The sequence below is a fragment of the Syzygium oleosum genome, unplaced genomic scaffold, assembly GCF_021117445.2.
Source record: "Syzygium oleosum isolate NSW1041296 unplaced genomic scaffold, Sole_v2.1 Sole_v2.17, whole genome shotgun sequence".
NCBI lineage: Eukaryota > Viridiplantae > Streptophyta > Magnoliopsida > Myrtales > Myrtaceae > Syzygium > Syzygium oleosum.
Genome location: NW_026607501.1, coordinates 1,285,116 through 1,300,788, shown reverse-complemented (window position 1 = coordinate 1,300,788; position 15,673 = coordinate 1,285,116). Strand labels below are relative to the sequence as shown.

The following is a 15,673-nucleotide window of genomic DNA, read 5'->3' as shown; positions in this document are numbered from 1 at the left end:
AGACTTTCCCTGGAAGCCTTACCAAACGCAGCAACCCTTCTAAAGTCTTAGCACACATGAACTCCCAAAACACTCATTTGACTTTCAAAATTGCAGAACCAACCCAGAAAGAAGTTGACCAAGTGGACCCGATAGAACAAACTTTACCGTGGTATTGTGACTAGTAATGGCCACTCGACCTTGTCGGCCCAGGAACTGCACAGCCCGGCCCCTTCAAAGGGTAGTCGTGCATGGCCACTGTGCCAGGTCGGGCTCTGGCCCAGGTGGGCCTAGGCCATCCGCTTAGGCCCAAATAGGCTAGCCCAAAAAACGACCCAATTTGTTTTTATCAAAGGTCACTGCCAGTGATCGTTAAGTCTCCGTTGCTTCAGAAAAAAAATGAATGTGGTTGAATGTGATCATTCGGCCGCACCCAAAAAGAAAAAAAAACTCCTACAAATTCAACTCCTCCTCCTTCATCATCACCTCCATCCGTTTCTCATTACTTATCACTCTCGTATAGCTCCTAATAAAATCTTGACTTCTACTAATACGCAATGGACCCAACTCAGCTGCATTAACCAACTCAATTGCCAGACCCAGACCTTTGGCTACGAAGAGTAGCCTACTCCAACCAATACAAATCACCATGAATTGTGCAATCAAGCCATGCAACTTTAATCTGGACAGAAAGTATTTGAACATCAACTTCCCCCAAAATTTTGTTATTAACCTTGCAATCGGGATTATAGATAGGCATGAAATCGGTTTAAGAACCACAATATTGTTGCTCAAAATATTGCTTTTACCTCCATTAATAGAAAGATTTCAGAAAGAATAAGTGGTTGCTCTCGTGTAATAGAGGCCTATCAGATACTTTAGGTAGCAAAGTTCTGGCTGCATCAGTCACGGTGGCCACCGTTTGGAACTTCAAAAGACAATATCGATGGAGTTACGGCTAGAATCGGTTTGTAGGGGATTGGGCAAATCAAAGAGGGTGGTGTTGAATAATCCACGTCCTACCATTGGCGGTCAAGTACGAAAAATCAAAGTTGGCCTCCGAATCTTAGTCAAGTTTGCTTAATAAAGAAGGAAGAGAAACTGGACCGAGCAAGTCCTTAAAAGCTCAAAGGGTTAACAGCAGGGAGAACCTGCCTGGGGTGGGAGACCCCTGGCTCAACCCCGTAACCCTTCCCTTAGGGTTGAAAAACTTACATATGGGACTTAGGAGGGCCTTAGGTGGTGAAGATAGATATCATGTCAGTTTCGATTGGTTACCACCGAGTAGGGCTTGCATAGTAGCATCCCGCGCTTGGGGTGATAAGGTGGTCTAGCAGGCAACTGCTGCATCTGCCAACCTCATCGCTAACGCGAATCAACCCGCAAGGCGAGACTCGGTACCCCCGGTTGATTCGCGTTAGGCCATGAATCAGGCCCCAACCTGTCACTTTTAGAAAACAAGTTGACAAGTCAACTTGCCTTAGCCAAACCTTTATCTCTTTCAAGAAGCAAGTTGGCCTACTTGCTCCGAGTGAGCGTGCAATTCATATGAATGCCAAGCCTTTCCTCTATTATTACTCGAAGCGAAATGGTGTTATGCCTTGTTAAAACGCAACGTGTATATGCTAATTATTGTTAATCAGGACAAGTCACAATCATGCACTATCGGAAGCTTGTATCCAAATGATTCGCGATTTGAATTTAAACCGTATAATGAATTTGAAGCTGGAAATCTATATCCAAAGGCTCGAAATTATATCAAACTCCATCATTACATGGTAATCGTGGCAGGGGATTCTGCAACTAGTGATATCGTGCCAACATATGTCTCCCTGGCAGCTCCTTGAGCATCGGGAGCCAAAATCGCGTCTAAGGATCACTGCTAAGCGGATGACCTGAGCAACATATACGACCAAGAAGGTCAAAGTTGCAGAAAGGAGTAGAAGAGCTAGAGAAGATGATCTGGTTAGGGCAGAACAATCCAACCAGCTCAAGTGATTTCAAGATCAACACAATGCAGAAGCAGATTCAATCGATCTGATAAGATGTTGAATCTTTATTGCCTTCGTAATATTTTGGTAGAATATGAATGTTGATAGTACGAGCAAAGGCAATCAGAGTCTGTTGTGACCCTCCTAAGCGGGACAAGCGGGCTTAACAACTTATCGAATAGGAACGTGCAATCCCTCTAACCGAGGTGCTCACTCTCCTTTGGCGCGGGCTCTCCCAAATCTTAATTGCTTACAACGTTGAGAAATATACTAAAAGGTAGGCAAGGTGCCAGCTAGAGAACATTCTTCTTCCTACAAGCTAGAGATCCTAAGTTTGGGGATTTGATTACACTAATTACTTATTAGGTGATTTGTGTCGTCTTTATCAAATTATGGATTCTAAGTATTCTCCAATACGTGTCCATACATGCTTGTTTGATTGAGATTGACTCGAAAGTGTAATCTACTCATTAAATGAAGCTAAAGAAATCGAGTCACGATATTGAAATAAAGAAAACAACACAACACATCAAAATGACAATAAAGGACGAATAAAAGCAAAGTGTGAAAAGTAAATTGGATACGAGACGAGCAAAGTATAGGCCGCCTCATTTTTAAGTTTCGGGACATGAACCTGTGAGCTAATTTTCGAAGTCAAGTCAAAGTCTAATTTTGGCTAAGGAGAATTACCTACGGTTTCACTAACGATATCAAAGACGAAAACATGCAACGAGCTAAAGTAATACTATCATAAAAGCAAATAAGATTTTTTTTATCTTATTATTATATCCCGACAAAAAAAAAGTCTTATTATTATTATTATCCTCATCCTTATCATCATTGTTTTTTAATTTATTATTTATTATTAATTTTCTTTTCTCCTTTAAATTTGACAATGATATGTTGGCTCATCTTTAAACAGTGATAATTACTAGTATTCCTTCTTCTTTTTTTTCTGTGTAAACTCAACAAGATTGACGGATACCAGATATTTTACTCGAAAAGTAATGGGAAGTGGGCTGATGGGTGAGCAAGGCCGAATTATGTAAGTGTAACATACTTAATCCATTCTTTTAATGTGGTACTTTATATTTTTGATCTTTTCTCTAACTTTAATTGTATGACTTGGAAAAGATGTCAGAGATGGGCACGAAGACGATTTCGGGCTCGACACCAGGAGAAAGTATTCGGTGGTTGCTGGGGGGCGTTTGGCAAGTTGCCAAATAGTGAAAATTTTTGTTCTTTTATTTTCGAAATTAATTTGAGAATAGAAATTCGTTGTTAAATTTTTTGTGCCCGGGCACAAACTTGCAAAAAATTGTTTCCAGAATCAGTTTTGGAACAGAATTAAGAAGCAAAAAAAAAAGTAGCTTCTTGATTCTGGAACAATTTTTCCATTTCTGATTCTTCTTGATTTTCTTTTTCCTTTTTGGTTTGTTCTTCTTCTTCTTCTCGGTCTGTCACCGGCCAGGGCCGGCGAGAGAGGCTCGCGGCCGCGAGGCTTGACCTCGCCGTCACCGAGGGTGGCGACGGCAAGGTCAGCCTCGCCAGATCTGGGCGAGGTCGAGCCTCGCTTGGCCATGGCGAGGCCGGCGGCGAGGGCCGCGATGCCCTCGCCAACCCTGGCCTGTGGCCGGTTGTCGGCGCCAACGACCAGCCATGGCCAAGGAAGGGAAGGAAAAAAAAGAAAAAAAAGAAAAGAAATATTAAAAAATTCAAAATATTATTAATAAAAAGAAATTTTGTGTAGTTATCAAACACATTTATGTCCTTTTTCTATTCTAAGAATAGAAATTTTGGGTAGTTATCAAACGTATTCAAATGCTTAGAAATTATTTCTGGGCACAGAATAAAAAAGAATCATTTATGAGCAAAATCAGTTTCTGAACACAGAATTGTTGCCATGCGCACCCTAAGTGCCACGTCATAGACTGACGTGGCATTTTTTTTGGCAAAATCCAATCATAAATTGACACGTGGTAGTGACGTGGATAAATGTAAAAAAAATAAAAATCTGTCTAGATTTTTTTCTCTCTCTTCCTCTCCTCCTCCATTCACGGCGAGCTCTCTCCTCCATCCACAATGGCGCGCTCGGTCCCCCACCGCCGAATCCATCTAGGGCGTTCGAACTCGTCGTCGTCCTCGTCGAAAAGCATGATGCTGTTTTGCTGGTCTTCAATTTGCTTGCGGCCAAGGCTCCGTAGTCGGCGTCAATAGACGAGCGTCGGCGATTTCCAGATCTGTGGAGAGTAAACCAACCTTGGTTCACGGCCAAGACTTCCCACTGCATGAAGCGGCCTTCGTCCGCGAAGAGTAAAGCAGCCTTCGCTTGCGGCCAAGGCTCCGTTGTCGGCGTCAATAGACGAGCGTCGGCGATTTCCAGATCTGTGGAGAGTAAACCAACCTTGGTTCACGGCCAAGATTTCAGATCTAGATGACGCTGACGACGGAAGCTTGGTCGGGAGCCTTTCTCGTCCATGGCCTTAAAAAGCAAAAAGAAAAACAATAGAGGCAGCTCGCCAGTGGTCCATCGCTGCCGGAGACTGGATGCTCAAAAAGCATAAATAAATAAAAAAGCAGAGGCAGGTCGTCGGAGGTCCACGGCTGCCGGCGATGTGTGTGTACGCACGGTTGTGGCTGAAGGAGAGCTCGCCGTCAATGAAGGAGGAGAGGAAGAGAGAGAAAAATCTGGACATATTTTTAATTTTTTTACATTTGTCCATGTCATTGCCACGTGTTAATTTATGATTGGGTTTCAAAAAAATAATGCATGCCACGTCAGCCTATGACGTGGCACTTAGCAACCACCGAATACTTTCTTCGACACCAGAGACCGAGGGCGAGGCATCATCGGTTGAATTCTTATGTCGAATTCTTATGCTGATTTGATCTAGGTTGATCATCAAGGAGGTCGGACCACCTTTACGTGTTAATATGATCTTTAGCTTCTTCTTTTCTTATCATTGAGGAGGTTGGACCCCTATGTGATGTATTGCTACATTTTGGATGTAATGTTTAATTTTGCATGTGTTAGATAGCTACAATAATAGAATTAAAAATATGTAGATTTGCAAATGGAACCTATAATAAAAAAAGTCAAAATCTGAAAGGACTTTTGGCAACGCACTTCATAGCATATTCACTCTTTTAGCCTCGGAAAAATGACATGCAAATCAATACGATATTAACAACGAAATTTTTGTGGCGAAAGCTGCAAATATACTCACATGGACTTTTAGCCACCAGATATTTCGTGACCATAACCATGGCAAAAAAACATATGGACTTTTAGCTACGAAATGTTTTATCGAGACGAATTTTTAGCTACGAAAATTTCGTTGGCAAAAATGATTTTGCTCACTACTAAATTTGACACTTGGGCCACGAACTTTTTCGTGTCCTTGTATCGTTAGCCATGGTGATCGATCCTCCCTCCCCTTTCCCTTCCTGCACTGGTATGTAAGATTGCTTCAAATGTTATCAAGAGATGGAGTGGGTACTTGAATAGAAGAAAGATGAACTCAATTCTTTGACCAGGCCATCAAGTTTGTAAATGGTTTTTGATCCGCAGGGTTCATTTAGAATTTAGCTGTTGATTTCGCATATTCAAAAACCTCGGTTCTTTTTATTGGAAGATAAAAAGCTTCTTATTTTGAAAATTGACCTGATCATGTGTTAAAAGGATATTATCTAACCAATTCAGGTATTTATACAAATTTCATTATAGAATATTTTTTTGGCTAGGCGAGGCCAACATTATATCTACTAAGCAATTCTGTACCTAGTGTTGAAAGTTTAAAATTTTCGTCGACCACGAAAATATTTTCACAATTAATTCTCCTAAACAGTGCCGATGGACAAAAATGGAGAAAATATTTTCGCACAGCTAATTTCTCGTAAAACAGACCCTCAGTTGCCTCTTTAGTATGCAAATTGGAATAGGGAATACGTACTCAACATCAACAACTCCGCCTAAAAAGTGGTGAATCAACATAAAAATTTAGGGACCCCAAGATTTATAGGTCTGAAACCAGAACTTTCATAGGGCAGGCTACAAGTGGAATATTTTCTTGAGTCTCAACTCTCAATGCCGCTTGGATAAAAGCATGTTTCCACAGCACTCTTACAAAATTCCATGAGAAAATCTTTGCTTTAACTAAATCTTAAGAGATTGTTACTTTTCACTTAGAGGATGAAAGAGCGAATAGACCCTGTAGAGGCTCCCATAAAAGTTCCATACTTGCTGCGAACTACTCGGTTTAAGCCATAACCGTAGCTTATTTGACAATTCAGTTGCTATCGCATCACAGGATGCGAATGCAAATATGGCCGGAGTAGTGCTACAGTTAATACAAGCCAGATCAAAGCAAAGGATGAAAAAGATTTCCGGAGATCAAGAAATAACTAGAGGATTCGCACTTAGTAGCCTAGTTTGCTTTCAATTGGAATTGAAGAATTGCAAATCTGGATTTGATGTGTTCAGAGTTGGGATCCCAGAACAATAAAATCAAATTAATCCACGGATGCTGCCATTCAGAGATTCTGCACACTCAACCAATTTCTGCTACATTTTGGGATGTTTGTCCTCCACCGTTGTTAGTTTAGACGATGAACAGAATAGACCCAGAGATACCTTCAGGACTTCCAAACTCTTATAATCCTGGAAATTCCCATGGAAATCCACCACCTTGCCTTGAGAAACCACCCAGAGCTCGTCCGCGCTTCCATATATTATATGCTCATCGTCACTAACCTGCAAATCAAGGCTAAAAAAGGGCTATTAGCTGCGAAATGATCCATCCTAGAAACAAGACCAGACCTTGAATGAGCATCTCAACCGCATCCAAATCCTACAGTTGGGGATAGGGGACAAGGCAGAATCATATCTATCCTTGGACAAGAAACTAACGATTTCCAAAGACAACACTTGAGTAGTCACTGGTCATTCAAGCAAAACTTGAAGTAAACATTTATAAACAAGAAAAAGGTCCACATTAATTATGTGTAAAGCCCAATACTGCCTATAAGCATAGACATAGGAACTACTTGGTATTATAGATTACTGTAATACAAAAACACTGATCAGGCCAGCATAACTGTTATATCCCCAACATTTTGCAAGTTGCGAAACATTAGATTGGTCTCTGTTCCATTGTAAGTTATATGTATGATGACAGAGGCTCCCTGTAGCTGTGATCACTGATTGGTTCTACTGTATTTTCAATGTAAAGACCAGATTCTGATGAGTTCAATCGGTACAAGAACAATAACAAGCTAACTGAAAAGGTAATATAAGTCATAAGGTGGAGAGAAATGAGTGAACTTACCAGATGATTGGATGGCTTATCAAGCAAAACTATGTGAGGTTTCTTGAAAGTTATTGTAACAGTCTGAATTTTCGATCCTTTTCCCGGGACTTAAGAAATGAATGTTTTGGCCAATGCATTTATAGTGAGATCTCACCCGAGACCCGCGCATTCTCGGGATGCTAACCTTAGGGGTAGGGCTATTACGGGATTGACTTCGCACGACCAAAGAACTCGACCTGAGTTCGATCTTCGACCATATGGATTGACGAGGGAATGTTTTGAGCCAACCGAGACCGGTCTACTTGATTGATCGTGTTCGAAGGGAACTAGTGACAGACCCCCGCAATTATATGACAACCGAGGTCGTCCTGGGTAGAGTGAACTTAAACGTGATTTGACTTAGTGTCGGTCACAGGTCGAGCGCGCGTAATCCCAATGAGCCACCCGTTAGCCGGAGATAAGCTAAAGTCGCGATTGTTCGATCTTAGTCATTTCTTGGAATTCGGGCCGGGAATCGAGAATTTTGAAAGTGACAATTTTGAGCGGCCGATGACGTTTTGGCTTGGCCAACCTTGGGGCTACCCATTTCTGCAAAAAAATGGATTTCGGTTCGGGGCCAGAAAAATTATGGTTTTGCCTCTGTGGACACCGATGTTGGATTTTGAGGTCGTTTGAGGTTATTTTTCGAGGCTAGTGTCATTTTGGGTGGCCACGCGCATTTAGAGTTGTTTCGGTCAAAAATTGGAATTTTGGCTCGGAAGTGAAAAATAAAAATATTTTATTCCCAGGACTTTGCAGTCGATTTTCGAGGGCTTAAGAAGCTATTTTCACGATTCCGACGCCATATTATGCTGGCCACACCCATATGGAACCCAGTATGTCGAAAATTGGAATTTCGCCCGGACCGGAAAATTACCATTTTGCCCCTGGACCCGGATTGGGAATTCCGAATTTTGGACAATTTTGGGCAATAATTGAGGACTAAAATAAGTGAAAAAGAAATTGAAATTATTGATTTACCACATTGCCCTTGAATTATTGGATAAGGATTAATGTGGGCCAAGTGTTCAAGGGCATTTTGGGCATTTTTGGAAATGTTGGTCCAACTAGTCAAACCTCTCTCTCTCCTCCCATTCTTGTTCCCCAAGCCGGTCACTCCCCCCCCCCTCACGATCAGTTTCTCTCTCTCTATCTCTCTCTTCATCTTCTTTTCCTTCCATCAGCGCTGCTGCTGCTGTTCCGCCGTTTCAGCCACCGTTCCAGCCCCGTTCTGTCTCACTTTTTAGGTAAGTGACCTCCCCAAATGTCACCTAGGACCTCGGGTATTGTTAAGCTTGTTTAGGGCTCGGTTTAGGGTGAGTTTAGTGGCTGGTTTGCTCGGTGGTGTGTGTTGGCTGATTTCCAGTTAGGTTGCTGCTGCGTCGCTGGTTTTTGTTATTTTTACTGTGACTTATGTGGCCCGAATTTGAGGAAGGTTTCTTCATGAAAGTTGTTCCCAACATCTTGAAGTATAACATATTTTAATTTGGGAATTTTTGGAAATCATTTGATGCCATTCGGAAGTCTATCTTTGGACCGAAATAAAACTGCCCGATTTACTGTTCACCCGACCTTCTGGTCTGTTCGAATTTTTATAAATTTTTCCAGGCCTATTTTCAAAATACTTCCTCACAAAAATTGTTGGGGACATTTGTGGCTATAACATATAAAAATTTCAAGATTTTCCAAAATGATTTGGGTACCGAATGAGTTGTATTTTGATGGCCTGAGGGGCTGTCTGAGCGAACCGGATTTCATCTGAATTTGAATGTTAAAACGAGGTATTTACGGTTAGAACTGGGTTTCGAGTTCTTCACAGAAAATGTTCATAAAGATGTTTTGTACAACATATCCAAATTTCAGAATTTTTGAAATTGATTTACTATTTATTTCAAATGGATTTCTGTCACTGTGTAACTGCCCAGTTTGGACCCGATTTTGTTCACTCTCGGTTTTTATCTCTCTCGGGCTGATTAGGCGATGAAATTTTGAGGTTTAGGGAGCTTGGATTAGGGCTGTGATGTTGGGGTTTGATCGGAATTAATTTGTGCGATTAATTAATGGGATTGTGCCTTGAATGGAAATTTGTGCGTGGTTGTGTGATTGTGCTTGTTGGTTGGCTTGGAAATCGTTGTGGGCTGATTTGGTTTGTGCATTGGGCTGAATGTGGTGTGGTGGCGTGCCGTGTTTGTGTAGCCGTGAAGTGTGGTGATATGGTGATGTGAATGTGCATTGAATTCGCGTGCCAAGAGCATGTGGTTAAGTGGTGCGTGTTCGTGTGACGAGAAAGCGAAATTATGGAATGTGTGTGAAGTGTGTATGTTTGGCAGGTGTGTTTGTGTGGTGGCGTGGTACGTGTGGAGAGTGTGGAATGAAGGTTTGGAAATGTGGGATTGGTTGGAAAGGATCCGTCCCGAGGCGTGTTCGCTTTACGCGGACGATGCCGTCCCGACGAGGTGACGATGCCCGGCCCGACGAGGTGTCGATGCCTGACGTGGTCAGAAGACCGTTGGCCTGATGCGTTTTACGCGGGCACGGTAGAAGGAAAGTGTGTGTAGGATTCCGTCTTGAGGCGTGTTCGTTTACGAGGTGACGATGCCCGGCCCGACGGGGTGACGATGCCCGGCCCGACGGGGTGACGATGCCTGACGAGGTCAGAAGACCGTTGGCCTGATGCGTTTTACGCGGGCGCGGTAGTGGTGGAAGAGTTGAGAATGAGCGGGAATTGGCTTGAGGTGCGAGGATTGAGAAAGTGACGCATGGTGTGAGTTAGTGTGCGAGTGTGTTTGTATCGCGTGATGTGATGCTTAATTATGGGGTAGAAACTGCTAGGCACGGTATGGGACGTGCCCAAGTTGTTTCTGTCTTATAATTAAGGCACGCACGCGTCTGTGATTCCTTGCTGTGATGTGTTGGCTGTGTTATTATCTAACGTGCAGGAACGTGCGTGATGGATTCCAGGTAGGGTCGCATGTGATTGTTAGTTTGGCCGATCGTTGTGTGTTATGTGTGTTTTCGTGCGGCGGTACGTGAGTGCCTACGTGGGGTTTGGGGTTGTACACTTATTGAGATTCGTCTCACAGTTGTATAACCGCCACTTTCAGACCCCCGGCCCTAAACCCGGGAAGTGCGCCTCTTCTTTTTGGAAGTCCGGGGAGCTGCTTTTGGTGCCCAGTGGAACTGCAGATGAGTTTCCGGAGGCTCAAGCCCGAAGAATCAGGAACAGAGTGGAAGACGGTGACTAGTAGCTTCCCTAGGGTAGTTTCTAGGAGGTGTGTAAAATAGATCGACCTATAGTGAAGTTAGGTTAACCAAGCCACCCGATCCTTTTTGTTATGTCGGTGGCTGCGAATGCTAGTTTGCTATATCTGTTTGTAATATAATGTTTGTATATTTGGTGCTGTATGAAGATGTTGCTGTTTGATCGTTATGGTGTTCTACCCTATTGTCGTCATCTTTCTGTCCGGGGTTTTTATATCCGCTTCCGCATGTGGCTCTGATGTTTGGGTTGGGTCGGCGACGTTCCTGGGACGTCGCAACTATTCGACCGGAGCAGGGGATGTCGCGAGCCCGATGGGGTTCGGGGCGTGACAGTTATCTTGGCAAATGCAACTCTGCTTTTCTGACCACCTATTTATATGTTCAAAGCACCATGTTATAGTGGAATAACATCCAAAAAGCCTCGGAGAAGTTACATAGTGAACCACAATTCAGATTACAAATTAACTAACCTCTAATAGAGCTTCACAATGTCTAAGAAAATTGCTTCAACAAAAAATTTACATATGCAACAGTAGCAGAGAGCGAGGAGAAGTACCAGACAAGGTACACATTGGTTGAAGCGCAAGATTTCCTACTGCACCAAAGGAACCCAAGTGAGCTTGAAGCTTTGGTTCCAGAATTCCCTGCAGGAAGAATGCCACATAAGAATGTATTTTCAGATAAAATGACCTAATGCATGACGAAATGATATTTCACGTGGAGTAAACGCAAATAAATTTTCCCCAGAGGACACTGCTGACAATGTGAACACAGAGGCGGCAGCACATCGTTACAGCCTCAAGCAAACACAGAGGCAGGCAGCATATCAGCAACCATCATCTATTTGTCCTTTTCGCTTTCCTCTGTAGCTAAGCCTCATCTTCTGTTTTGTAAGGTAATGTGATCCCAGTGAACCACTCTTTCCTGATGACAAGAACTAAACTCATCTGATTCTTCGAGGACAGAAGTATCTTCTTATAATCCTGGAAATTCCCATGGAAAGGTGCCACCTTGCCTTGAGAAACCACCCAGAGCTCATCTAGATATTAGATGCTCATTGTGACTAACCTGCAAATCAAGGCAAAAAGAAGGCCATCAGCTGTGAAAATGATCCATCCTCGGTCAAATGTAAGTATTTTGGCAAGAAAATCAATCTCACCATCAGAATTCCTCCTCGGAACAAGACCATACCTTGAATGAGCGCCTCAACTGCATTCAAAGCCTACAGTTGGGGATAGTAAAAAACGCAGAATCTGACTCATTTATCCTTAGACAAGAAGCTCACAATTTACAAAGATAACACGTTTGTAGTCATTGGTCATCAAAGCAGAACTTAAAGTCCACTTTTATAAACAAAGAAAGGTCCACATTAATTATGTGCAAAGCCCAATACTGCCTATACGCTCAGATATCTTAACTACTACATTGTAATACAAAAACACTGATGATCAGGCTGGCATAACTGTTCCATTCCATTATAAGTTAGATGTATGATGACAGCAGCTCCTTGCAGTTGTGATTACTGATTAGTTCTACTGTATTTGCAATGTAAAGACCAGATTCCGATGAGCTCAATTAGTACAAGAACAATAACAAGCTAATTGAAAAAGTAATCAAAGTCATAAGGTGGAGAAAAATGAGTAAAACTTACTAGATGATTAGATGGCTCATCAAGCAAAACTATGTGCTGTTTCTTGAAAGTTATCTTGGCAAAATTCAACTCTGCTTTTCTGACCACCTATTTATATGGTAAAAGAACCATGTTATATGCGCACTAACATTCCAAAAGCCTCGAAGAAAGTACACAATGAACCACTATTCAAATGACAAATTAACAAACCGCTAATAGAGCTTCATGATGTCATACTAAAATTGCTTTAACAAAAAATTTACATATGCAACAGTAGCAGAGAGGGAGGAGATGTACCAGACAAAATATACATTGGTTGAAGCGCAACATTTCCAGCTACACCTAAGGAACCCAAGTGAAGGTATACATTTGTTCCAGAAGTCTCTGAAGGAAGAATGCCACATATGAAGGTATTTTAAGGTAAAATGACATAATGCATGACAAAATCGTATTCCGCGTTGGAGTAAACACAAACAACCGATACTTTAAAGAACTAAATAGATTTGCCCCAGAGGTCACTGCTGATAACGCAAACACAGAGGCAAGCAGCCTATCGTTGCAATCTCAACCAAACAAGCCTAAGTATGTTGGCTAATAGGAACCTACTTGAATTAGGAAACATTTCTCTTTATGCTCAAACTCGAGACATATTTTGAGCGAGAGGAATAGTTAAAGAGAGAGAAAGAAAAGTCAAGAAAACTGGAAAAGAGAAGTGAACCGCACACTAGACAAAGGGTTCGGTTCAAGTTCGCTGGGGACATCTGAACACACTGGATTAATGTCGTATGTGAAGCGCTTGATAAGAATACAAAGACTTAATTCATCTAATTGAAGAAATTTCTCTAGGTTAAGCTGTAATTTCAATTCCATTCGGGTTTTAGGTTGCTAGGTTGATCCTAGAGGTTGTTGAGCTATGAAATCACGTTGTAATGAAACTTTGGTGTGTCGCGAAACTGTGGGATTTTATGGAAGTCATCTTGGGATTACAGTACGGTCGAGGTGAAATTTTGAAGTTTATTGTGCTGATTTTCGCCCGTTTACGGACCTCTTTTGGGTCAAAGGCGAGTTCTCCTTTTAAGCATGTCAAGTTAGTTTTCCAATGACTTCGGACCCAGTTGAAACAGGCGTCGGTAGAGTTTATTTTTTAAATTTTGCACGTGAGTTGCCATAGTACAATAAACAGCAGTAGTTGTTCTACTTTGGACAAGCTTTTCATTGGCACATCAGAGTTGTTTTGTTACCGAATAAGCTTAGTTTAGTTGAGTCTTACTTAAGGTACTTATCTACTTGACTTTGATATCCATTTCTCGCTTAATTGATTGGATTTCATGTATCTTCGTTTGAGGTAGCTTTCATCGTTTGGTTTGCCTTTTCAAGTGAATGATGCTTGTATCGTCTATGGTTTTTGAAATCATGTCTTGAAAATAACATAGATTATATGTTATAAGCTATGAAAGATGTATCACACAATGTTTAGAGCATATTTGTTGCACGAAGCTAGATCGGACATTGACTATCCTTTTATTAGTTGAAATGACATAGCAAAGTATCTCTTGAAATAGTTTAGGAGTTGATTATTTGTGAAATAGTTAGAGAAATGCTACGTGAAATGAATCCTTCTTGATGGAGAAATCTTGAAAGGATACATATATTGATTTGTAAAACTTATTTATGAAATGAATTCTGACTGGTTGGAGGATTGTGGTGATGGTTTTATGCTCTTGTAGCTATGATTTGAGCCCACTAAAGGGTTGCAAGTATACATACTGTTCTCAAGACGTCCTATATGGATCGAGACACGGGCTGATAATAAGGTAGAGACCTACATTGAAAGGGAATCTAGGTAGGCCTTATCAAGGAGAGTTAAGCGTGGCCATAATTTGATATTGAGCATTAGATTGATCAATAAATTCCATTGATGTGTGCTTTGGTATCATTGATTGAATGAGTATTTCTAGTACGTATAAAACTTTTGGTGAAGTGAGATAACTCATTTTTTATCTTGTACATATATTATTTACTGAATTTGGATAAATGTGTTCTGCTCAGAATCATTCATCCCAATTGCTCATACCATATAAGAAGAATAAAAAAAAAAGTATGGAAATAAATTCACAAATAAAAGAAATAAAGAAGTGGTCTGTCATACATGCGATGGAAAGTGTCATACTAGTCAAATTGCAAATTCAAAGGAAGATAAATCAATTGGAAACAGGCAAAGATATTAATCATCAAGTACTAAGTTGATTCCACAAACTGAGTCGTCGTCATAAAAAGCAGAGGAATAATATGAGTATGAATTAAATGGAAGATGAAGGAATTCAAGAACATAATTATAGAGATAATTGTACATGTGGATTAGGTACTCAAAGTATAAGTGTAATAACTGTAGAGGATGATTTTATTTTAAATATAGTGGATAAAATAAGTGAGCCGATAATTTAGGAAGAATATTTTTAAAAAGAAAATTAAGAGATTGCTCCAAAAATTCAGAAAAACCGTACATTTTGCAAGAAATTTTGACAATGACAAAAGAAGAATATAGGCACCGATTGGCTATTCAAGATCTCCACAAAGCGATAAATATTTTTAAAAAAGATGTAAAAGAAATCATTAATAATCCAACATCGAGGATAGAAATGCTCTTTGCTCCCATATTCATCTTTTCTGCATATTGTGCTTCGCAAGGAGGTATACATTGACTCAACCTCTTGGTTTGTGGATTCTAAATATCCTAACCATGTGGGTCATCTATTCAAGGAGATTTATGGACTTAAGCAAGTACCTCGAGCATGCTTTCTTGCTTAGGTTTTCGCTTGGTGAACCTTTCATTCATAGCTGGGAAATTACTATAAAAGTCTTAAACTTATTGCATTTGTACCAATTCAGTCATAAACCTTTTAATTGTATCAATTGAGTCATACACCTTTTCACGTTTTGCCAATTGAGTCCATCTGGCCAATTTTAATCAGAAATTGTTAACGTGGATGCATCACGTAGGATGACCAACGCTAACATGGACAATTTTTTTATCACATGTCCTAAGATCAGATTCACAAGTCTACCTTGAAAGGAAAAGTCTGTATGGAATAATCTTTGATTCCTCCAATTCCACAAATGTTGACAAGTTACACCAAATACGAGTGGCCAATCATATTTTTTTACCAGGACTGTTACAGCAGTTAGGTTTGCTAATAACCACTTACGCTAATCAAGAGTAAAGAAATGACCCGTTAAATCCATAGACAAAATCTTTAGCCAAATAGCCTCTGCGTACTTACAATCCCGGAGTACGTGTAAGGTGGTCTCAGAGGATTGTGGACAAGAAGCACAATGGGGATCTATTGTGATTTTACGATGAAATCTTTAGTGATTAGTGAGTAGATGCTGGTGTGAAACCAGCTACAGGAAACTTCCGATCCTTTGCAGTCCATCCCATTTCCATACTAAGCTCTAGAGTTTAT

The 15,673-nt window shown here is 40.9% G+C and overlaps 1 protein-coding gene across 1 annotated transcript; it reads right to left on the bottom strand.

Moving 5' to 3' along the window:
- Positions 1 to 6,736: 6,736 nt before the first annotated feature.
- Positions 6,737 to 11,283, bottom strand: LOC130140272 (ABC transporter F family member 3-like; the record flags this gene model as incomplete). The annotated part of the gene is made up of 4 exons (XM_056319281.1): positions 6,737 to 6,820; positions 7,298 to 7,360; positions 10,911 to 10,948; positions 11,136 to 11,283. Coding segments are annotated over 4 exons (333 nt in total), but the record flags the coding sequence as incomplete, so codon positions are not given.
- Between the last annotated feature and the right edge of the window lie 4,390 nt (positions 11,284 to 15,673).